The sequence below is a fragment of the Phascolarctos cinereus genome, unplaced genomic scaffold, assembly GCF_003287225.1.
Source record: "Phascolarctos cinereus isolate Bilbo 61053 unplaced genomic scaffold, phaCin_HiC Scaffold_5;HRSCAF=322, whole genome shotgun sequence".
NCBI classification, from domain to species: domain Eukaryota; kingdom Metazoa; phylum Chordata; class Mammalia; order Diprotodontia; family Phascolarctidae; genus Phascolarctos; species Phascolarctos cinereus.
In genome coordinates, this window is record NW_027555958.1 from 29,416,584 (window position 1) to 29,441,393 (window position 24,810).

General features: G+C 46.6%; 1 protein-coding gene and 1 long non-coding RNA gene across 2 annotated transcripts in view; one reads left to right on the plus strand and one right to left on the minus strand.

Moving 5' to 3' along the window:
- RAP1GAP2 (RAP1 GTPase activating protein 2) overlaps positions 1-24,810 on the minus strand; it is a 259,328-nt gene that overhangs the window by 21,014 nt on the left and 213,504 nt on the right. The window contains 6 exon segments of the mRNA XM_078154757.1: positions 6,452-6,586; positions 9,289-9,375; positions 11,264-11,335; positions 14,115-14,270; positions 18,148-18,277; positions 22,551-22,651. Coding sequence (XP_078010883.1) covers positions 6,452-6,586; positions 9,289-9,375; positions 11,264-11,335; positions 14,115-14,270; positions 18,148-18,277; positions 22,551-22,651 — 681 coding nt within the window.
- Positions 1,371-2,567, plus strand: LOC110222107 (uncharacterized). Its single transcript, XR_002328286.2, has 3 exons — positions 1,371-1,449; positions 2,299-2,398; positions 2,492-2,567. It is a non-coding gene; the product is annotated as an uncharacterized LOC110222107 (long non-coding RNA).

Below are 24,810 nucleotides of genomic sequence, written 5' to 3' on the forward strand. Positions count from 1 at the left end.
AACTAGGTCTCTTAGCAACGGTCTCCTGAAATGTCATTAAAACGGCCATGTCCTGTTGGCCGCCTCACTGAAAGATGACAACAGCCATATACTTTGCAAAACAGAGAAGGGCTGTGGGTGGAGGGCAGAAGGGGGAGCTGGAGCGGAGATGCCCTTATCAAGATGGTAAATTTCTCTGGATGCTGTGAAGCCTCTAAGATACATCACACAAGTGTCCATTTAAAAAAAATCATAGTGTCACATATTTATAGCTGGAAGGGACTTTCTAGCTCATTTAATCCAACTCCTTCATTTTATAAGTGAGGAAACTGAGGCACAGAGGTATAAAGTCACAAAGGCAGTCAGTGGCAGAGAAAAAAACTTGAATGCAAGTCCTCTGATTCTAACGACAAGCTCTTTCCTCCAAATCACAGAGCCTCCCTAACTGAAAGGACTCCTAACTAAGCAGGTGGTCCAAGCCGAAAGCAGCGAGAGGCGCCATCAAAGTTGGCAAACACTTCTGGGTGGGCCGTTAAGGGAAACTTCAGGTGCTTGGGGGCATGGATATTGATGCCAAGGAAGGTAATCTTGCCCTCCCATTAAACCTCCAATGTCATCTCAAAGAATCATAGACCTGGAGCTCAACGGACCTTAGAAACCATTGAGTCCAACCCCCTTGTTTTATAGATGAGTAAAATGAGGCATACAGGTTGAGTGACTTGTCCAAGGTAACAAAAATAATAAGGATCTGAGATAGGATTTGAACCAAGGTCTTGCTGACTCCAGGTTCTGTGTCCTATTATACTGCAGACTTCTCTATCAGAGACAGAACATTGGGCTCAGAGACTCAGATTTTCAGAGCTGGGAAAGGACCTTTGAGACCACTTAGTCCAGCCCTGTCCTTTCACGGCTCAGACAAATGAAATAACTTGCCCAGGGACCTGGGTGGGTGGGGAGATAATTCTCTTGTCAATAGGGAAGGGAGAAAGAAAGAAGCAGTGGGGATACTTCCCAGCCCATGGGACAATGGCCTGATTTGGGAAGACAATGTGGCTAAGCAAGTCACTCAACCGGGGCAACAAGGCTCTGCCCTGTGCCTCCTCTTTTCTCCACACGTGCACTTTCTGAGATATCCTCAGCTTCCATGGATTCAGTGTAGATGTATCTGGAGGCAGGCTGACTCCCAGATCTATGGATCCAGCTCCAATCTCTTAAGTCCACTCTTGGGTCATCAACTGCCTATTAGATACTTCCAACTGGTCCTCTTGTACACAATTCAAATTGAATACATCCAAAACAGAACTCACCATTATCTTTACACATTCTATGTTCCAGCCTACTTACTTACTTCTCATTCCTTGCTTAAGACATTCCATCTCTCATCCCATGCTTTTGTACGGGTCGTCTCTCATGTCTGGAGCACCCTCCCTTCTCACTTCTGCCTCTTCAAAGCCTGAGCTCCTTCCAAAGGTCAGTTCAAGGGCCACCACGTCTACGAGGTCTTTCAGAATCCCTCCCATTGCTATTGCCCCCCCCATTATTTTGCATTTACTCTGTATATATATATATATATATATATATATATATATATATGTGTGTGTGTGTGTGTGTGTGTGTGTGTACATACCTATTTATAAATGCACATTTATAATATATACTGTGTATATTTGTATTTACTTGTATTGTCTTGTATTGTGTTGTTTCCCCTGATAGAATATAACTTGCTTGAAGTCAAGGATTGTTTCATTTTGACCTTGTCTCCCCAACATAGTACCTGGCACATTGGACCACATCTGTGATTTCATCTCTTGGGAAGGAAACTGTTTCCATCACCGTAGATATATATTTGAATTCATACATTTATGTATATGTACATAACATTATATACACATTTAATACATCTTATGATATACTATATATATACATATTTAGAAATATATATTTGTAATATATACTATGTACACTTGTATTTATTTGTGTTGTATCCTCTGTTAGAACATAACTTCTTTGAAGTCAAGGATTGTTTCATTTTTGACCTCGTCTCCCCAGCACAGTGCCTGGCACATTGGACCACATCTGTGATTTCATCTACATGGGGAATTCCTGGTGAAAAACCTGCATCAGCTTTGCAATTTCTAGTCTTAGAAATTTCCCTGGAACACTGAGAAATTAAGTGCTGTGGTTAGAGTCAGAATTCGAACCCAGGTCTTGCAGGCTTCAAGGCTGGTTTTCTCCCTGTACGCTATGGTTGCCTTGAAACTTAACCAACACTTGTTGACTAATGGCAAAATTTCACCTGTTTTTTCCATTCTCAACCAGATATTTCTGTGCAGTACAGACGGCCAATGACTCCCAGGTTCTCCTAGGAAGCCTGAGAAAGAGGAGAAACTGAGGATGATGGACAGAAAAAAGAGAAAAAGTAAGAGAGGAAGGAAAGGAGAAAAGGGATAGAGACTAGGAGACAGACACCTGATTCTTTCTTCTCACCGTTAGCCCATGTTTCTTTCATTAGGATTTCTGGAGTCACTGAACAAAAGTGTAAAGTCAGAATCCTGTTTCTAGGACACTGCAGTTATGGGTCACCATTGAGCAAAGAGGTTCACATCATATTGGCAGTGACAAATACCTGAGTGAGTGTCTGGTCTCCCTTATGACCCACAGCATTCAACCTGAAGCTGGCTGGCCAGGGATGAGGGGCATCCTAGGGACTTTTTCTGTACATGTTATTATCTCGGGATCAAACCCATATTTTTGGCCTTGGTGTGTCCTAAGGTCTGTTCAGGGCTGGCTCTCTCTGTCTCTCTCTGTCTCTCTGTCTCTCTCTCTTTCTCTGTCTCTCTGTCTCTGTCTGTCTGTCTGTCTGTCTCTCTCTTTCTCTCTCTCTCTCTTCCCCTCCCCCTCTCTTCCTCTCTCTCTCTCTCTCTCTCTCTCTCTCTCTCTCCTCTGCCTGTCTGTCTGTCTCTGACTCTGTCTGTCTCTCTGCCTATGTCTGTCCTATTTCTCAGTAAGCTCATCAATTCCCATGGATTCAGTTACTATCTCTATGCAGATGAATGAAAAGCATTTACTAAACACTTACTATCTGACTTTCAGATCTACACATTCAGCCCTAATCTCTCTTAGTGACCTCTAGTCCTCCATCATCAACTGCCTACTGGACATTTTGAACTGGATGTCAAAGTTCCCATGCCCAAAACAGAATTCAAGACCTTTTCCTCCACACCCACCCTAATTTCTCTAGTTCTCACAGGGCACCACCATCCTCTGTCACATAGGTTCCCAACTCCAGAGACCTTCTTGATTGGTCAGTGTCCTTCCTAGCACCTCCCCCACCCGAGCCAATCAGTTGCCTAACCCTGTTGATTCTAACCCCATATTTCTCATATCCCTCTTTCTCTCCCCTCACACAGCCTAGCTCATGCACTTACCATCTCTCACCTGTACAACTACAACAACTCTAATTAAGGTAGCAGTTTGACCACGTCACTGTCCTGCTTAATAAACTCCACTGTATATAGGACAGAGCACTTGACCTTCTGTCTGGCATTTAAAGATCTTTAAAGTCTGGCCCAAGCCAGCTTCCATGATGTGCATTGACCTCCTTCACAAACATCATAGTCCAGGCAAACTGGCCTCCATACCATTCCTAGTACATGACTTTTCTCCCATATCCCATGCCTAGAATGCATCTCTATGTATTAGAATGTCTCACTTTCCTCAAAATTCAAATAAAGCTCCCCTTTCTACAGGAAAATTTTCCCAATGGTGCTTTTAAGTTTACTTCGTATTTTTCTCTTTCCTTATGTTTATACACAGTTTCCCCTGATAGAATGTAATCTCCCTGAGGGCAGGGATTGGTGACTCCCCAGTGCCCTGCACAGAGCCTAGCCTGCAGTAGTGGCTTCACGGATGCTTGCAGACTCACGGGCCCACCCCACAGCAGACTGAACCATCAGGACTTTGTCACTGGCTATTTCCACGGGGGTGGAGTGGAAGAAGAGGGGGAAGGGAAGGAGTTGGAGCCGCCACGGCTGTGTCCTTGTCTGGTGAAGCCACAGGGGATCCTTAGATGACCGATGCGGGCTGGCTCTGTTTTCAGCCAGCAGGGGTCAGGTTCAGACCAGTGGAACAGCCATCGGATCCTAGCAGATCTGGGAGGAACTCATTTCCGATGACTGAATGAATGAGTGCTGGACAATTTGGGTCCGCATTCCAGCCCTGCTACCAACTCTCTGCATGACCTTGGCCAAGTCCCTTTCCCTCTCCTAAATCCTTAAATTATGGGGGTTATTCTAGATGACCTACCTCTACATTCTTTTTTTTTTTTCCCCGAAGTAACTCCATTCATCCTTGGCCAAGTCACTTTCCCTTTCTGGACCTCAGTTTCCTCCTCTGTGAAATGAAGGCATTGGACTATATGATCTTTACAGTCCCTTCTGGCTCTAAATCCTATCATGCCTAGGGCACCTCATATATCTCAAAGAAATAGGGGAGGGGGGCAAGGAGGGATCCGCACCTGTGACAGACGCATGGGCTAGAGGCAGCTGGGAGGATGCCACTACTTGGAACCATCCACTGCTCCAAGGTCCTGTGAATTGGCTGGTGCTCAGGGGGTCAGACCTACAACCCCAGCTCCCCCGGACCCGTATTCCAACAAACTCCACCAACTGGCTTTGGCAGGAACAGAACAGAGAATCTTAGTGCCACAAGCAATGTCTCACTTTGATTCTGTGCTCCTCTGGCCCTGTTTTGTCCCCAGGCCTGTGTCCATAGCGCAGAGCAATGGTAGAGGGACCAGAGAGGTGGCTGAGGGGCCAGGCCCCAACATCTATATGGTAGGTGAGGAAGTTTGGGCTCTGCAGCTGGGAGAAGAAGAGGATCTAACGGGGTATGACACTTGGCCAGATGTCCTTGGCGTTACCATGGAGATGGGTACAAAAAAAACCAACTAAAAACAAGGAAGGGGACGTTTAGCCAAGAACGTGATCCCAGACCCCTGTGGGAGGGATGCAGAGCAGAGCAGAGTATCCCGACTTCTTGGGATAAGACACTAAAGCAGGTGAACAAGAAAGCTGGTGGTATCTCCTTCCCTAGACCTCTTTAGGAGTGGACTCAACATTCAATCATAAAGCACAATTCGTGGGCTGCCCTTCTTGAAGAAGGTAGGTGAGTGAGATGACCTCAGCATGCTCTGGGAATCTCACTCTGCTTTATGCCTCCAGCTTTGATTTCTCTATCTTTCCTAGAATCCCAGAACATTTCCTCATCTGAACTATTTCACTCATCCCTCCTCCTCAATCGGGGTCTTGTCCTAGCCCTTCCCCACCATTTTTTTCCTTGCTCCTCCTCTTCTGATTTTCCCTAATGGGCTCTGCTTTCTCTCCATCACTCGGCTAGTAGCTTTCCTTCGGCACTTAAGCAGACCCCTGAGGACCCTCCCGCCAGCTTTAGCAATGTGTTGCTCACCCTTCCATAGCCCTGTCTTTGGATGAATCTGGGCCATGTGCCCTGACTGAGAACCAAAGAAGCAATGCTGTCTGCTGGCCAAGGAGTCCGGGGAGAGGGGATCGGGTAAGAGGGGAGAGAGCTTTCCCTAGGAGAATGCTCTTCCCCTGGCCTCGCCTGGTATGCTATCCAAGGAGGAATCAAGAGCAGGAGAATAAGAATGCCATCCCACTGGTTGTAGATAACCCCCGAAGTTAACCTTTCCACAAACCTTCCCCAACAAGAGACGGAGTCCAGCACCTAAACTCTCCTCTATTAGAATGTAAACTCCTTGAGGGCAGGGCCTGTTTGTGTCTATCTTTGTATCCCCGAACTTAACAATGCCTAGAATATGGCAACCAGCTCAGAAATGCTTGTTTAATGACTGACACAGTAACCTCTGGTGTTTGGTCTTGCTGACTCCCCCGCCCCAGCCTCCACCCTGAAGGCTAAATAGGGGTTCCTGCCTGCTGTCCCTGGCACCTGAGCCAGGAGGAGAGGTGGCAGAGGGCGTCGCCATCCTCCTCGCGGCTCAGGCGTCCTCCCTCTCATACCCATCCGTTTCCAGGCACTCTCCTTGCCACCTTACAATATCTCCAGCACCTGTTCCCTCCTCCCTGCTTACAGGGCCACCTGGGAGAGGGCTGAGTTATTTTTTATCTTTCTATCCCTGGCACCCAGTGCAGTGCTCTATATACACAGAAGGTACTTGCTAGATGCCTGCCGGATTTTAATTTCGATGGTCAGAGATTCCATAAGGGGCAGAGAAACAGATTTGGGAGGCATTCTTCTGCTCCACCTACTGCCCCCATCTCAAGTCTACTGCTCCATACTAGTACACCTGCTGCCTTGCTGATCAGACCAAACCTGGCTGTCATCCGTGGACTGGGTTTGGAGCAGACCGGCCATCTTCAAGCAGGCCTTTGGGTCAGTCCCCTCCTTTCCCTGCCCCTCCCCCCGCCAAAGCCGAGCTTTCATGTTCCTTTACCTTAAACGACTCCAGGAATCCTCCGTGGCCCCCGTTCTCAAACTTGTCCTCCTCAGGCCCCAGCCCCAGCATAGTCTGAGTGTGGGTGTGCATTTCATCATGAAGATTGTCCAGCAGGGCTGCCCGGGTCCGGTCCTGAAAGAGCAAAGTGGGGTAGAGCTGTGTCGGCAGGGGCTCTGTGCGACAATCGGAGAGTTTCAAATCTCAGAAGCCGTCAGAGCAGACCTGAGCAGGAACCCCTGCCACAACTGGCTGGACAGGTGTTCGTCTGGCTTTTTGCTTAAGCACCTCCAATGAGGGGGAACCCTCATCACCCTCATTCCACCTTAAGATAGCTCCAGCTGTCAGCAGCAACACCGAGCCTGATCTTTCCTCTTCATGATTTCCCTACATCACCTCTCTGGGCTCAGGCAGAATCAAGCTAACCCCTCTTCCTCATTCAGGACAGCGTTCCATGCTCCATGACAGGTATGAGCCCTTCTCTTCTTCATGCTTGATCCCATCTCTCTCTCTCTTTTTAAAAAAAAATTTATTTTAGGTGAGGCAATGGAGTTAAGTGACTTGCCCAGAGTCACATAGCTAGTGAGTGTTATGTGTCTGAGGCTGGATTTGAACTCAGGTCCTCCTGACTCCAGGGCTGGTGCTCTGTCCTCTGCGCCGCCTTGCTGCCCCTTTCTCTTTTCTTTCATCCTCGTTGAAGGAATAATGACAAATCATATAAGCCTAGTGTCCTTACTTCCTTACCGTTCCCTCTCCTGGAATCCCAGAAATGGAAGACCATCAAATCCAACCTAGACCTGGCCAGAATCCTCCTCATCTCCTCCTCACGCAACAGACTGGACGAGGGGTCGTCCGGGCTTTACCAGAGGACCTCCAGTGAGCAGGCGCCAGCAGGTCACTCTACTTTGGGATGGTTTTAATTGTTAGCAATAGCCACCATTTATATAACACTTTCAGATTCACAGAGTACGTTACAAACATTAGCTCAAAGCAACCCTGTTGAAGTAGGTGCTCTTTATCATCACCATTTTACAGATGAGGAAACTGAGTCTGAAAGAGATTGACTACTCCAGTTACATGGCTTGTTGTTGTTTGGTCATTTTCCAGTCGTGCCCTACTCTCTGTGATCCCTTTTGGAGTTTTCTTGGCAAAGATACTGGAGTAGTTTGCCATTGCCTTCTGCAGCTCATTTTACAGATGAGGAAACTGAGGCAGACAGGGTTCTGTGACTTGCTCAGGGCCACACAGCTAGTAAATGTCTTAGGCAGGATTTGAACTCAAGTCCTCGGGACTCCATGTGCCGCATTCAATCCACTATGTCACCGGCTTCAGCCTATCTGCCTCTTTACAACTTTTACCCATAGTTCCCAGATCTGCCTTCTGGGGCCAAGCAAAAAGAGTTAATCCCTCTTTTGTGGGACTCCGATTGAGCCTGCTCTTCCTCTGGCTTAACACCCACAGACTCCAGGGACCCAATGAGGCATTAGGGGAGGGCTTAGGACTCAAGGTGACCACACTCCTATCCCAGTGGCTGTCAGCTCAGGGTGTCAGGAACAGTCAAGCACTTGGACCATCTGGGTCACAGAAGCTGCAGGCAAGTGCTGAGTCCAATAAATCGTGGGATGGGGGTGGGGTCGCCGGGGGAAAAAGGAGAAGGAAAATGTCTAATGTGGCACAGGCCAGGATTTCTGCCAGGAATGGGGGTGTGAATGAGCTCTAGGGGAGGGTGGGGCAAAGCGGGAGATGCTGTGGGGTCAGAAGCTGAAGAAAGAGGAAGGGCAGAGGTTCCTCCTGCAAATCCAAGTCCAAGCTAGAAGCCTGGAGGCAGGGGCCAACACCAGGACCGTAAATCATCCTAGAGGGTAGATATCATGGGCATTTCAGAGAAGCAGACAGAGGGACGACGGAGAGGCCAGGACAAATAACTGGTCATCTGTAGAAGAAGGGGGACAGCCAGGTAGCTCATAGTGCACAGAGCGCCGGGTCTGGAGTCAGGAAGACTCATCTTCCTGAGTTCAAATCCAGCCTCAGACACTTACTAGCTGTGTGACTCTGGGCAAGTCACTCCACCCTGTCTACCTCAGTTTCCTCATCTGTCAAATGAGCTGGAGAAGGAAATGGCAAACCACTTCAGTGTCCACCAAGAAAACCCCAAAATGGAATCACAAAGAGTCATACAGGATTGAAATGGTGGGAGAACAAGGGACTGTACCTGTGATTTTTATTGGCATATGGAACTTCTGGTGTGGAAACCCCCTCCACTAATGCAGGTTAGCAACTTCTTTTTAGTTTATAGATTCAAAGAGTTGCCTGGAGGCCTAGAGAGGTTGTGACCTGCCTAGGGTCATGGGACCAGAATGAGCCGGAGGCAAGACTCGAACCCAGGACTGCTTGACTGCTAGGTTGGCTCTCTGGTCTTATTGCCTTCCTATCACTTATATGTGCTGCACGATATTCCCTTTAGGCCTCCCAATAGCCCTGTGAAGCAGGTACCATGTGCATCGTCATCGTCTTTTATTATTATTATTATTATTGTTATTTTGGTGAGGCAATGGGGTTAAATGACTTGCCCAGGGTCACACAGCTAGTATCATGTGTCTGAGGCCAGATTTGAACTCAGGTCCTCCTGGTGCTCTATCCAGGGCCAGTGCTCTATCCATTGCACCACCTAGCCACCCCTCATCATTATTTTATAAATAGAGCTTAGGGAGGTTAAGAGATTGCCCAGGCTCACACAGTTGGTGAATGTCTGAGGGACCTGCCCCTGCGTCTGTCCCACGCTCTCCTGGGCAATGCTGTCTCTGGGGCAGAGGTCCCAAACGATGCGTAGCTCTTACCTCAAGCTTCGCAAACTTGTCTGACTTGCAGCAGGCGTTCTCAGCGTTAGTGAGCTTGGTGAGCAAAAATTCCCGAAACTCGGGGCTCTGTAAGAGATGGAAGGAATCATGAGACCCCTAAAGCCACCTGAGGCTTCATCCACTGGCAGCCTGCCAATACAGTCGGAGTCCTCCCCTACATCCATAAACCCGCTGAAAAACTCCAGGGAGGTCTGTTCTAGATCCCCAAGCAGCCAGCCCAATAGAACAAAGAGCCTCGCCCAGGAAGGACGAGGACGTTTCCATTTTTTAAGTTGAGTTGGGCCACTGGGGCAAGTGAGAGTGACACATACATGTGGATGTCTGGGTGTGTTTGCACTTGTGATTTCATCCATTTAGAGAGCACTCTGGGACTAAACTCTCTCTGTCAATGCTGGTCCCCACCATCTCTGCACTGTTTGGTTTTAGAGAGTTGTCCAGAGAAAGTGTCAAACTCCTGACCCACAAAAGTCCTGAATGCAGCTGGAACCAGGTTAAAATGTAATTGGGAAATGTTTAACAAAATAAATGAAAATACGATACAACATAGATAATGTGAATTTGTGGTTTTCTAAGTCAATAGGGCCGATAGGGAGTGTTTCTCTTTGAATTTTACACTACTGACCTAAAGAATTTTAGAAGCTAGGGGACTTGTCTAGGGTCACTCAACCAGTATGTGTCAGGGTCAGGACTTGAACCCAAGCCTTTCTGATTTCAAGGCCAGCTCTCTCTTCATTATACCAGGCTGCCTTTCTATGATTATAGGGCCCTAGCTCTAGAGCTAGAAGGGGTCTCATAGGTCATCTCATCCAACCCCTCATCTTATAGATGAAGAAACCAAGCCCCACGGAGGTTAGAGTTATGCCCAAGATCATGCAGGCAGTGAGCCTTGAAGATGGAAGACCCAGGTTCAGATCTTGCCTTTGACAGGTACTGATTGAGTGACGCTGGACCCTTAACCTCTAACGTTCTCTAGATCAGTTCTGTCAAAGTCAAATAGAAACAGATCGCTGTGGGCTATATTGATTTAGAAAACCACAAATTCACATTGTCTATGTCATATTGTATTTTTATTTATTTTGTTAAACATTTAAACTCAATTTAATTTAATCACTTAATCTCTTATTGCTCTAGGCAACTTTCTAAGACTCTAAATTATGGAGCTGCTAACCTACATTGGTAGAGGGAGTTTTCTCACCTGAGAATGTTGGATTATCAAGGAAATTAGAGATCCAGTCTCAATTTCTCTCTCACTCTCTTAATTCACACACACACACACACACACACACACACACACACACATATCACAATTGAAATAAATTTACACATTATTAAATATGATTATATTTTATGCATTATATATCTATATAGTTGAACATATTCAGGGTGTCTCAAAGGTCTTAGGGCAGTTTAAAGCTTTAATAGCTTAAAACTGTCCTAAGGCTTTTGGAATACTCTGTATAAAGAATTGGGACAACGTATGATATATTACACATATGCTATGTCATCCTAATTCTTTATACATACATATGCCTATATATGTGTATGTGTGCATGCATGTATGTATGTGCACATATGTGTATGTATAAATATGTGTATGCATATGTGCATGTACTCTAATACACATTTATATAATAAATTCATGCATGTATTGCATGTATATGTATGTATATTATGTATGTATGCTTATATGTAGTTGTAGTTCTTTTGGAACAAAGAGGATAAATGGTCTCAAATACCCACCCCATCATCCTTTACCAGGCTTCATTCATAAAGATCAGGAGATGTGGAGAGTTGAGGGAAAGACTCCTCCACTCATGGAGGGGCTACCCAAACTTGGGCCTTAGTGGGAAATGAAACTCAGTCCCCAGCCAACTGTTGCCAGGGACTCTCAGAGCTCTTCAGGGGTCCAGAGCTCACAGGAAGAGATGGATGGAAGGTAGAAAGGATGAATTACCTTCTGGAACACTGGGGGGCTGGGCAAGGGTGGACCGAAGAGTGGTACATCCTCTCGAGCAGTGACTGAGACCTGGGACAAGCGGAGAGTCAGAAATAGGGAGAGGAAGAGATGAAAGGGAACAGGAGGTGGGTGTGGTTGCCCGGGTACCACCAAAGACACCCACATGCTACTGAGCCCAACCAGCAGGGAAGCGCCCGTCGGCCCACGTGGCAGCTGGAGGCAGCTTGCAGCCAAGAGTGTGGCCGAGGGCACGCAGCCCCTCTGCTCTACTGGAAAGCAATGCCTCCCTTGGCAGGGAAAGCCAGCTTCTCCTTCCAGCCTTGTTGCTGAGCAACCTGGCTTCCTGCAGGGAGAAGTCTTCCTTTCCCACCCAGATACAAGGGGGAAATGATGCATCAGACATGCAAAGCTATGTTGTCTTCTGGATGCAGAGATGGTACTTCTGGCCCCTGGGAGAACTAGAACCGAACTTGTCTTCTTATAGTCGAGCTGGGCTACATGATCCATCCATCTACCCTCCCCATTATTATCAGCGGGGTTGGATATATTATGGATGTAGAAAAGGCTCACAAAATAAACACAACCAGGTAAGTGGGAAGTACTTTGTAATTTATCAAAGTGCTTTCCCATAGGTGGGAGAACAGCCCAGGAAGGCAGGCAAGGCAGACAGTGTTAGTCTCAATTTACAAGTAAAGAGGAGTCAGAGAAATAAATTGTCCAAGGTCACACAGTTGGTTAGAGTTAGCATTAGTGCCCGGATTGGAACCCACATCTCTTCTGACTCCAAAGGCCAGTATTCTTTCTGTTGGGCCAGGAGTTGTTAACCTGGGGATTGTGGGTTTCATTTTTATTTTTCCCATTTGATAACTGTATTTCAATCCACTTGGCTTCCTTTGTAATCCTATGCACTGGTAATTGTATCAGCTAGGCAGTAGGGTGGTGGAGAGTTCAAATTCTGCCTCAGATACTTCTTAGCTGTGTGACACTGGGCAAGTTTCTTAAACCCTGTCTGCCTCGGCTTCTCCATCTGTAAAAAATGGGGACAATCATAGCCCCAACCTCCCAGGGGTTATTGTGAGGATAAAATGAAATAACAATTGTAGAGTGCTTTGCAAGCCTTAATGTCAGCTTCTATCTATCTATCTATCTATCTATCTATCTATCTATCTATCTATCTATCTATCTATCTGTCTGTCTGTCTGTCTCTGTGTGTCTATCTGTCTGTCTGTCTGTCTGTCTATCTATCCACTCATTTGTTTATTTATTGCACTTAAAAACATTATTCTGCGAAGGAGCTCATAGGCTTCACCACACAAAAGACTAGATCATGCTGGTTAGCACAGTGTCTGGCATAGAGTAAGAATACTGACTCACTAGTTAACCAGCCCATATGATGCTGGGTCCTAGGACCTTGACCTTGTTAACACCAATTTAGCTTAACCAGGCACAGATGGGCAGAGGCAGGAGGCAGCAGGAGCGTTTGCTTGGTGCAGGTCCTTAGGCCCTGGCTGTCACCGGCCTGCCTGCCCTTCCCTAAGTTTCTTTCAGCTGGGAAACTCTAGGATTTAGAATCTTTGTTGTAGGAACCCTAGTGTAGAGATAACCAGGCTGGAATCTCTCTCTGTCCCTCTCCCTGTCTTTCTCTTCCTGTCTGTCTGTCTGTCTCTGTCTGTCTCTCTTCCTCCCTCTCCCTGTCTCTTCCTGTCTGTCTCTCTGTCTGTCTCTCTGTTTGTCTGTCTGTCTCTCTCTGTCTCTCTGTCTCTTTCTCCCTCCCTCCCTCTGTCTCTCTGTCTGTCTCTGTCTGTCTCTCTGTCTCTGTATCTTTCTCCCTCCCTCCCTCTGTCTCTCTCTGGGTGTCTCTGTGTCTCTGTCTTTCCCTTCCCCAAACTTTCCCATTGATGGCCATTTTTGCTTTCTATCTGGGAGGCTGTGGGGGGAGGGGAGGGTTTGCCACTGCTTATCGGACAGTCTGCCCTTTCCCATTCCCTGCTGCCTGCTGACGCGCGCCTGGCCTTGGCTTCTTGCCAGCTTATCAGGCCTGCAAAGTAGGGCAGATGCAATGAGGCTGGTGGGCTGGGGGAGGGGAAGAGCCAGCCTAGGGCAATGCCAAGGGAAGGTAGGGGGAGGAGGGGAGAGGAGCTTACAGCTGGTCAGGCTTCTCCATCCCTGGGGCGCTGAGACAACAGCCACAGGGCTCGGCCTCAGGAAATTATTGGTGAGCTCTGTTGATTGGATTTCTGGCCTGGCTCGCAGCTCTCCCACCACACAATGCATGCCCTGCTGCTGATGGGAGAAATCAAACCTCCAGCCAGCATGGCCAGAAGGCTCTGAGTCTCAGTCTGGGTCTGTGACCCAGGGACCAATCAGGCCACAAGCATTTATTAAGTGCTTTCTGGGGTCACTGTGCTAAGTGTTGGGGGTGCTGGAAAGGCAACATCATGGTTCCTGCCCTTCTAATGGGGGAGATAAGAAGTCAATAACTAGGTATAGAATTAAGGTAGCTTGAATGGGTGGAGAAGTAGCTTCCTACTGTAAGCCCAAGGGACAGATGTGTAAGAGGAGATGTACAGCTTTCCCTAGGCATGGTGCCCCAGCCCTGGCTGTCCCAACCTTCCTCATCATGTCCACACTGGGCTAAACTCCACTCCTTCTTAGGTTGCTTTGGGTGGACTCATCTCCCCCACTTGACTGTGCCATTCCCCTAAGAGCTTCCTTTGTCTTTCCTATTCCCCCAAAGTGTCTGGCGAATGTGTCAGCAGCCTCAAACTTGGCTGACCCAAAGGATCACTAGAATTGCTGAGGGCTATGCCACTCCCATTCAAGTGGGCTAGTTTCCATTCCCTTTTACCTTGTAGGACGGGGTCTCTCCAGTTGGGTTTTCGGCTTGGACTACGATGTAGGCGTGCAAGAAGTTGGAGGCGATCATGTCGGGGACAAAGGGAGTGTTTTCTTCTTGGAAGATAATAGCCACGATGTCATTCCCGATATGTCTCTTTCTCTGGAGCTGAGCCAGAAGAAAGCAAGAGTGTTGGGCTGTTATTGTGAGTCAGGAAGAAAATAAAGGGAGAACCCAACAGCCACACTGTCCACAACAGTGTCTTGGTGTTTGTTGTTGTTTTGGGGAGGCAATCGGGCATAAGTGACTCGCCCAGGGTCACACAGCTAGTAAGTGTCAAGTGTCTGAGGCCGGATTTGAACTCAGGTTCTCCTGAGTCCAAGGCCAGTGCTCTATCCACTGCACTACCTAGCTGCCCCCAGGACAGGGTCTTGACCAGTGTTGGCAGGACTGTCATTCATATGGTCTGGTTCTAGTGGGCTTCAGTGACAAGGGGGATGAATCTGGAGTCAGAGGAGCCTGGGTTCAAATTCCACCACCTGTGTGACCTTGGGCAAGTCACCTAAACTCCTGGCTCTCAGTGACCACATTTCTAAAGTGTGTGTGTGTGTGTGTGTGTGTGTGTGTGTGTGTGTGTGTGTGTGCGCGCGCACGCGCCAGATGAGGTCCCTTCCAATTCTCTATCTCTTATTCAGTGGAAAGCTCTGGGGTCAAAGGACCTGGGCTCGAATCCTGCCTGTGCCCCTTAATGTCTGTAGGCAAGTCACTTTGGCCTCTCTCATCAGTTCCTTATTTGTGAATGTTGGGGCTGAACAGGATACTTTTCAGCTCCAAAAGGATGATCCTATAAATTAGACCACAAGCCCCCTGAAGGCAAGAGTCATCTCTTAGCTAAAGGGGGAGAGGGAGAAAGGAAGCAAGCATTTATAAAGTGCTTACTATGTGCTGGACACCATATTAAGTCCTTTACAATTATTATCTCGTCTGATCCTCACAACAACTATTATTACTCCCATTTTACAGTTGAGGAAACTGAGGTGAACTGAGGTTAAGTGACTTGCTTAGGGTCACACAGCTTGTAAATATCAGAGAATGGATTTGAACTCAGTTTTTCCTGATTCCAGGCCCTATTTGCTGTGCCACCTAGCTACCTTCATTAAACTTTATATCTTTCCCTAGCAACAGGCCCAGGTACTCCAGAAACACTTGTCAAATTTAATCAAATTATAAGCAAATCCCACTTTAATGTCTGGAAACCCTGATACAGCACACCTTGGTCAGCAGAGATGTTCTCTGAGCCTAATGAAAGGAGTCCCTGGTGCTCTGAGCCCCTCTGGGTCGTTTATTGATTGAGGGACTGAGTGTGCATAAAGATCGCTCCTACAGAACCAATTAACAGAGGTGAATGGGGCACACCGGTCTGGGAAAGTCTTAATTAGCATCTCTGTGCTTGAGCCTAGTGGCTCAGAAAGCCAGGGGGAATGAAAAAGAGAGACAACTTTCCCTGGGGAAATTTCTTTCCCATTTTCTGAAGATGAGAAAATTATAAAATAAGTCCTCATAGAATTTAGCTAACAGGCAGCTTTCATAGGATCAAAGATATAGAGCTAAAAGGGACCTCAGAGCTCATTGAGTCTAATCCCTTCATTTTACAGATGGGGAAACTGAGGCCCAGAGAAACTAAGTGTCTTGTCCAAGGTCACATAGCTAGTAAGTATCTGAGGAGTGGTTACTAAGTGTCTACTGCGAATGAATGAATGAGCATTTATTTAGTGCTTACTATGTGCCAGGGCCATGCAAGGTGCTGAGGATGCATATACAAAAGTGAGACAGTCCCTGTCTCCAGTGAGCTTACATTCTAATAGAGGAAGACAACATACATAGGGAGCTAGGGACAGGGACGAAACCTATCGCCTGGGGAGTCACAGGGATGTCCAAGTGATGCCATGTGGCAGCCAGTTGTCACACCCTTTTCAGAAACAATGGTAGCATTGATTGGGCTGGAGGTGGAGGGGGAAGGGAGGCAGGAAGAGTTGGCCAGATGTCTGGGGTGAATAGGGGTGAAGCATGGTCTGGGGTAGGCTACGTATAGCGGATCAGGTGAGTTTGCACTGACTCATCGACCAATTGTGATAGCCCAGCTTCAAAGTTGAGGGGGTTAATTCCCCTGGGGGAAGGGAGTATGGGCTCTGGAGGTCAAGCTGAAAGGGTCCCTGGTCCAGGTATCAAACGGTGTAGAAAGTCCTAGGCTAAGTACTTAAGGGGAATATACGAAGTTAAACAGAAGTCCTGGTCCCTGCCCATGGGGAGCTTGAGATCAGTCTGAGAAAAAGAACACTTTCCCTCATGAAACCATCTGAGGAAATGGAAGAAGCAGCATCCATGATCCCAAGGACTAAAGGGGGCCCTCAACCAAGAGCAGATTCGAATGGGAGTGGAGAGAAAGTGTGAGCGATCTGGGATGTTTCCTGGAGAAAGAGGGCCCTTAGCTGGATCTTGAAGGAAGTCATAAGTATGGCTGGGTGGAGAAAAGTGGGGAAGGGCAACCTAGGGAAGAGGGAGGAGGAATATAGAAATGTGCAGAAGAGGGATTTAGCAAACCCAGTGCCATTCAGGGGTACAGAGAGTAGGTCGTGTTGGCTGGAGGGGAAGGGACCCCAGTAGGGGATGACGGAAGAAGACCCAAAATACACAAAACGGCAGAGGGCCTTTGTGAGTTGGGGGAGCTGCGTCTCTCTGTAAGGGGCCATAGGGAATGACTGTATGTAAAGCCCTTTTGGAGAGAAGAACAACTGATGCTCACATTTGTTTTGGGGACACTCAGTATTGATTTCAGAGCCAACTCATTTTCTTTTGTACCAGTTTTGGGTGGCTCTGTGTGTATGTTTTTCCCCTGAGAGGAACGCTGTCACTGTGGTTGCATTTCTACATCTGTGCTCGCTCCCCGGGCTCCCTGCTCTGGAATGCCACTGTTGGCACGCAGACAAATGGCGCCAAGGTTGGGCAGGGGCCTGCTGGCTCTCTTGGAAACTGACAAGGAGTAAAAGGCCAAGAGCTACAGGAGCGTTAGAGAGACAGCTAGGGATGGAGCTGCCAAGCCTGGCCCCCTCGAAGACACAGGCAGGGTCTTGCCAGGGGGCTAAAGGAAGAATTTTGACCAGAGTCAAAATATAGGAAAGGCTGATCATATGATGTGTGTGCGTGTGGTGGTGGTGGTGGTGGTGGTGGTGGGGAGTCTTAGGATCCTGAAAGCAAATATCTGCCTCAATTTCTCCAGGTAAGAAGAATGACAAATCCATTGGTTTCACAACCATTTCCAATAGTGGTTACTATGATTTGGCAAATTTATTAAATGCTTACCGTATACAATATACTTTTCTTTTTTTATACACAAATTGGAATGTGCCTATGATGTAGGAAAAGCTCAGCACTGAAGGCAGCCCCCCAGATAATTGGAGCAGAGCAAGTAGTGGGATGGAAAAAAAGACCAGAGGAGGTATCAGGGACTTTGGCCTCTTGCCTTGGCTTTCCCCCTGTCATGAGGCAGTACCCACAGAGTGGAGAGCTCTGGATATAGTCAGGAGACCTGGACTGATACGCCAGTCCTGCTAGTTACCACCTACGTGGCTTTAGAAAAATCTCTTCACTTTTCTGGGCCTCACTTTTCTACTGTGCAGAATAAGGAAGTTGGAGAGGATGGCCTCGGAGGTCCCTTCAAGTTCCAAATCTATGACTTTGTGACTTCCAAGGTCTCTGCCAGACTGAAATCTATGCTGTTACCTTGCGCTCCTGTGCCTCAGTTTCCTCTCTTCTACAGAATGAGCACAAGAATATCTGCTCTACCATGGGGATCAAATGGGACCACATACAGAAGAACAGTTTGGACAGGACAAAGGGCTGTATACATGGGACTCATTAATTAAGCCAGGTAATGGGATCAAGGGGCCTCTTTCCAAGGCCAGTCCCAGTCCCCAAACCCCATTCACACAGAGTCTTCACCTGGAGTGCCCCTTTCCCCAGGATGAGCCTCACCAAACCAGATTACCTGTTGGGCGTCGCCTTCAGTAAATGGCAGCTTTGTGGAGACATGAAACATGATCTCCCTGTCCCGGAATACAGTGTATACTGATTCCAACCCGGTCTGGCCATGGGTGACATCCAAGCCACCTCGGAAACTGCCAAGGAAAGAAGGGCAGGAGAGAGAACCGAAGAATGAGCAGCAGAAAGTCCAGCAGAGGGAACCTGACCACTCGGTGTGATGCCCCTGAGGGAGAGGCAGATAGGGCACTGAACAGGGGAGGCAGGAAGACCTGAGTTCAAATTCCACATTGGACTAGCTGTGTGTCCCTAGGAAAATGACCTAACATCTCTGTGCCTCGCTTTGCTCATATATAAATGAGGTGGTTGGATTTGACAGTTCCAAGGTACCTATTTCTAAATCTACATTTCTATGATCCAGGGCTGGGGCATGGGTGGAGGGGTGGGGAAAGGACAAGAAGAGATGTCAGCATGAGAAGAGAGGAGATAGTAGAGAGGAAGAGGAGAATAAGGAAAGAAGGGAGGAAAAAAGAGATAGGGAAAGGGAGAATTTGGGTCGAGTGAAAGGAAGAGAAGGAAAGAGGAGATATAAGAGGAGAGTAAGGAGGGGGGGAGCCAGAAAGGGGAGAGGAGAGGAAATGAAAGAGGAGTAAAGACAGGGCGCAGGGGGAGAGAAGAGAGAGGAATAAGCAGAATAAGGCCAGAAGGGAGAAATGTGGGGGAAAGGAAAGGGAGAGACGATAAAAGAAATAAAGGAAGGAAGAGAGGAAAGGATTACAGGATCATACATTTGGAAAAAAGAAGGGACTCTAGAGGCCATTAAGTCCAACCCTCTTATTTTACAGATGAGAAACTGAGGCACAGAGAGGTAAAGAGACTTATTCAGGGTGACATAAGCTAGTAAGTATTTGAGGCCAGATTTGAACTCAGGTCCTCCTGACTCCAACGCCGGAGCTTTATCCACTGTGCCACCCTAACTGCCCCAACCTCTCCAGTATCTTTGCCAAGAAAACCCCAAAATGGAATCACAAAGAGTTGGACACGATTGAAAAACGACTGAACAACCCCAACCACAACAATGAATACCTTCCTGTTACCCTCACAGGCACAGAGTATTAGAATAGACAAACAGACAAAACCTATTTGAATCCAGAGCTTCCTGACACTAAGTGTCTAGGGCTTCCTCTATGATGCCACAAACAAATGAAGCAAGAAGAGAAGAGAAGAAGATAGTGTAAAGAGAAGGGGAGGAGAGGACAAAGGAAGGGAAGGGAAGGGGAGAGGAGATAAAAGGGATGAGAGAAAGAAGAGGAGAGCGTGGAAGAGGGGAGGGTGAGGAGTGGGGAGGGAGGAGGAAGTGAAAGGAGAGAAACAGGAGGAAAGGGAAAGTGAGAGGAAACAAGGAGGGGCCAGAGGATGGGAGAAGAGGAGATAAGAAGAAAAAGGGAGAGAGGAACAGAGGGGCTGGAATTCATTTAGCTGGGGAAACCAGATGGGAAGTATCTTTAGAACAGACCTATACCAGACTTGCAGAAATTCTAGCAATGAATTAGTTATTTAAAAATACAAAAATTCTTTTTCAAGATTTAGGGTATAGCTATACAATACTGTCCACCCATCTGGATATCTGCAGGCCTAAACATGTGGGTACATGTAGACTCCCTGCCAAAGGCAGAGCCAAGTGCCTACCCCAGAGACTGGCCAGATCTCTGCTATGCCCCCCACCTTCTGGAACCAAGAAGTCCTGCGTTTAAATCCTGCTGGAGACACTTACTAGTTGTGTAACCCTGGGCAACTCACTTCACTTTTCTGTGCCTCAGTCTCCTCATCTATAAAATGGGGATAATAATAGCACCTACACTCATAGGGTTGTTGTGAGCATCAAAGTAACTCATTAAGACATGACGGACTCTGACAATCTTATTGTTGTTATTTTTTGTTGCTGTTTATCCTTCATTCTCGGAGAGGACCAATGACATCAGGAGGGTGATGTCACAGCTTAAAAGTGAATTGTATTTAAGTGAGGTGGAGCTGTGCAAAGTTATCAGCCTCACTCTCTCCTCCAGAGCCATCTAGGTCCAGTGGCAAGATATACAGCCCAGGATGCAATGGGGGACCTTGGCCTTTTTAAGTTAAGGTCTTTCCTAGGTCTGAGCCTATCTGTGGCAACACCCATTCAGCAATTCAGGCTAAGTAAGAAACAAGGCAAAGAATGGCTTCTTTTACCTAGTCCACAAAAAAAAAAAATCAATCTGGGAGGGGAAGATCCTCAGGGTTTCCGGCCAAAACAGAAACAATTGCTATTTACACTCACTCTGAGCCATAAGAACCCAAACAATGACCAAGAGAGGCTTGGGCTGGGACCTATTGCTGGCCAATCGATGAGAGCCAAAGTGATCTGGTCCATAAGAAAGCAAGCTAGCCTGTAAACCCCAAGATACCTTGTGAGGTTTCAGCGATGAAAATTTATATTCCTTTGGGCAGAGCACCTGCAGGTACCTTAAAGTACTATATAAATGTTAATTATCATCAGCACCATCCAACATAGGAAGTAATTTGGAAATTCCATTCCCTGACACCAAGAAAAATTGGGGAGAATCAGGCCAGGGCTACACAGCTGCTCGGAGCGGGAATGGGGAGCACAGTGGGGCTTTAGGCAGGTGCCCATTTCTTGAAGAAAATGAAATACGACTTGACCCCAGCTCTTGATCTTTTAGCTCTAAGGAGTGAGGCTGAGAAAGGAAATGGTGTGTCTGGAGTAGGGAAAGAACACTGGCCCGAGTGTCGGGAGATCTGGGTGCTGGTCTTGGTGCTGCCACTGACCAGGCAGCTCACTCCCCTTCCCTGAACCTCCATTTTGTATGTAGCATTAGGAGGTTGTCTCCCCATCCAACCACAAGCTCCTTGAGGGCAGGGACTGTCTTGTGACTCTCTGAGCCCCAGCACTGAGTACTGTGCCTGGCACATAGTAGGCACTTAGTAAATGTTTATTGACTAATTAAACTCTTGAGCAGGTAGATTGTTTGCTTAAGTCTCTCTATATTTGAGAAGAATTTGTGTATTATCAATACTGTTTGTTAGAAGTTTCACAGAATTGGGAGTTCCTTTACCATTAGCTCTATTTCCTTTCCCGAGACTAGATTATACAAGATTGCTAGTTGGTCTTCTGTTAGTTTGAAGACTTTATGTTATACATATAAATTTTATTAAGTATATAACATATGAAACATCTTTATATATTTATGCATATATTTATTATATATTAAATATATTTTATATTTATTGCTATATTTTTTAAAGGTTGTCTTCTATTTTGTGTTCTCCAGAGGTTGGTAGGGATCACCGAGGCCTTCTAATCTCCCTTCTCTCATTTAACAAATGAGGAAACTGAGGCCCAGAAAAGGCAAGGGAACTGACTTGCCCATGATCACACAGGTAAAGTGTTAGGTGGGATTTGAACATAAGTCTCCTGACCCTGAGTCCAGTAATGTTTCCTCTATAACCCACCAAAAAATATTTTTTAAAAATGATTTTGTGAAGATAGTAGCATCTTACAGTTTGATTCCTCTGACTCACAGCTGGGTACATTTGATACAGTGGGGAAGCTGGCAGGCCTCTTTGAGGGCTGGATCAAACGTTGGCCCGGGAGCCATGTGCCACCCAGATCAGTCAAATCGACCAAACTTGGGGGCTCTCCCTGGAGCCAACTTTTGCCAAAGAAAAATAGGGGCTTGTAGCTTTAAATCCAATTATATTTTGGTTGGTTGACATTTGAGGTCAACCCCAAAGCTGGATTGGGTTAGGGAGCCCTGGGCCATAGGTTTCCCAAGCTGTACCTTAAACACCGAGGTGTAAGCCAAAGGTGTGTTGGCTTCAGGTGGGGCCTTCTCTACTCTTCTCCTAGTCTATGTCAATGGGAACCAAGCAGTCCTATTTATTAAAATGTATGCCTCAAACCCCATACATTGAGGCATAGCTAAACAAATCATGGTACTTGAATGTAATGGAATACTATTTTTGATAATAACAAAGGACATGACTTCGGAAAAGCACGGGAAGATTTATATGAATGGATACAGAGGGAAATAAGAAGAATCAGGAAAACAATGTACACCATGATTATGACAAAAGAAAAAAAAAGTGAGAACTAAACCCTGTGTGATTATAATGACTGGGTCCCAAGAAGAGAAATGGGACCTCTCTTTTTTCTTTGTAGAGGCAGGGGACAATCAGTGTGGAGTAAGGCATACACTGTCAGATTTGGTTGATATATGCTGATCAATTTTACTGAATTGCTTTTTTTCCTCTTTTTAAAATTTGTTGTTACATGGATCAGCTCTCTGGGGAAGGATCTAATGGGACGTGAAGGGGACATAAAACTAAATGAGATAAAAATAAAATAAAATGTACCCTTTAAAATCTTGTAGTGTGATGGTGTCTCCCAGTAGACTCAAGAATTCTTTGAAGGCTGGGCTCTCTTCATTATTTCCAAACAGCTCCTCCTCTAGCGTCTGAAAAAAACAAAATAAAACCGAAAAGGAGGAAAGCATTGTTTCCATGAGAAGGAGATGAGAAAATAATTCTTTTCTTTGTCCCCCTTCCCAAAACAATCACTCCCCATCCCCCTAGAACCTTAAAGATTTCCAGAGCACTTTTCTCACAACAACCACGAGAGGGTGGGAGGGAGGTCATCAAAAGAGTATTCCATTTAACTTTTTCTTCATAGGGAAGATTCTTTTACATGAAGGTCACTGCTTTGATGAGGGTAGTTAGCTGATGGTAAAGACCTCTGAATTTGGAATTAGAAGGCCTGAGCTCAAATCCCAGCTCTGCTTCTGCTGAGCTACCTGCTCTGAGCCTCAGTTTCCTTATTTGTAAAATGAGAATTGGACCAGATGGTCTCTGAGTTCCCTTCCAACTCGAAGGCCACGATGGTGAAACATTTCCATAACATAGACATTGCCCATCAGGGAAATCTGCCAGGTTATAGTAGGTTGTTTAAAAAAAGCCAAGTTGGCTCAGTAAACACCTTTTCACGTGCCATGGCCGCTAATTTGGGAGGCAGCATGGGGTCAAGAACAGAGAGTCAGTCGGCATGCCTCTTTTGGCCATCACTGTCTCTCCAGGGACCTGAGACCTCCCTCTCCACTCCCTCCCCACCTCTAAGAAGAATCGAAAGGGTTAGGGAGGGACAGCAAAAACAGCGTTGACCCTAGAGTGCGATAACCAGGGTTCGAGCCTGTGACCCCGGAGAAGATGTTTAATTTTCTGGGCCTCCACAAAATGAGAGAATGTTGATTAGATGATCTCTAGGGTCCCTTTCTACTCTAACTCCCACTGAGTCTCTGACTTGGGGAAAATGTGGATGATTTCCTGCCATCCAATCCCACTCCTGGGAAAACGACATTAAGTCTGTGTCCTAAAAGTCCCTGGGTGGTTCAGGAGCGTCATAATTCTATACAGAGAACAGCAAAGAGCTTTAATATAGCAGATCCTCATGTCAAATTTCCCTAGGCAGCTGGTTTTCAAAGCAACAATCTGCATATATATTTTTTTTAAAAAGGCTTTTATCTTCCCTTTCCTTTTCCCAACAGCATCAGATACATGAACAACACCCGCTTGCCTGCTCTCAGAGGTGTCTGGTTAATGGTAAATAATTACCACCCTGCCGGAACATTGGATTCTAATCACCTTGTGAGATCGGCATCGGTGTATTTCTGAACAAAACCACTTTCATTTACGGGGTTTGCATTAGCAGAGCTGTACCCAATAAAAATGCAATATGGGAAAATAATTAGAGAGCCTCCCTGAATAATCTTCGCTAAATTATAAGATTCATCTGTATTGGGCTTTCAGATCCTGAAGTCTTGGCTTAATTAGAGTGTTTTTAAGCGAACACATGTCTCTTGTGGTCTAATCTTCAGATGAGGATATTAACTATTATCTGGCCAAGAAAAATAAAACATCTACCAGCATGCTGAAAAAAAATCTTGTTTTCCTCTGTAGAGGGAGACTACAGGGTCACAGAGCTAAAGCCAAAAGGGTCCTTGCAAGTCACTGGATCCAATGTCTTTATTTTACAGATGAGGAAACTGAGGACCAGAGAATTTAACTGACTTGTCCAAGTAAATGGTGGTTGAGAGTGGGGGGTTATGGGACCTCTTAGTACTATGGGCAATTATCTCCTATTTAGGCCCAAGCCCTTATGCTTCTCCTTCCCTTCTCTCCCCTTCCTTCCTCCTTTCTTTCCTCCCTCCCTCTCTCCTTTCCTTCCTTCCTTCCTTCCTTCCTTCCTTCCTTCCTTCCTTCCTTCCTTCCTTCCTTCCTTCCTTCCTTCCTTCCTTCCTTCCTTCCTTCCTTCCTTCCTTCCTTCCTTCCTTCCTCTCTTTTCTCCTTCCCTTCCTTCCTTTCACTTTTACTGAATACCTGCTATACTAGAAAACACTCTCGGAGAGGAAAGATGAACAAGACCCAGTTCCTGCCCTCAAGAAGCTGATAATCTGATAGAGGAAAAGACATATGTGTATGCGAACAGCTATGCTATTATGAATCATGAGAGATGTTTTTAGATCTGTAGTGCCTCTGTCAGGAGAGGCACCATGGGCACTGTGGCTTAGTGAATGAAGAGCTGGCCTCAGCATCCAGGAGATCTGGGTTTGTGTCCCCCACC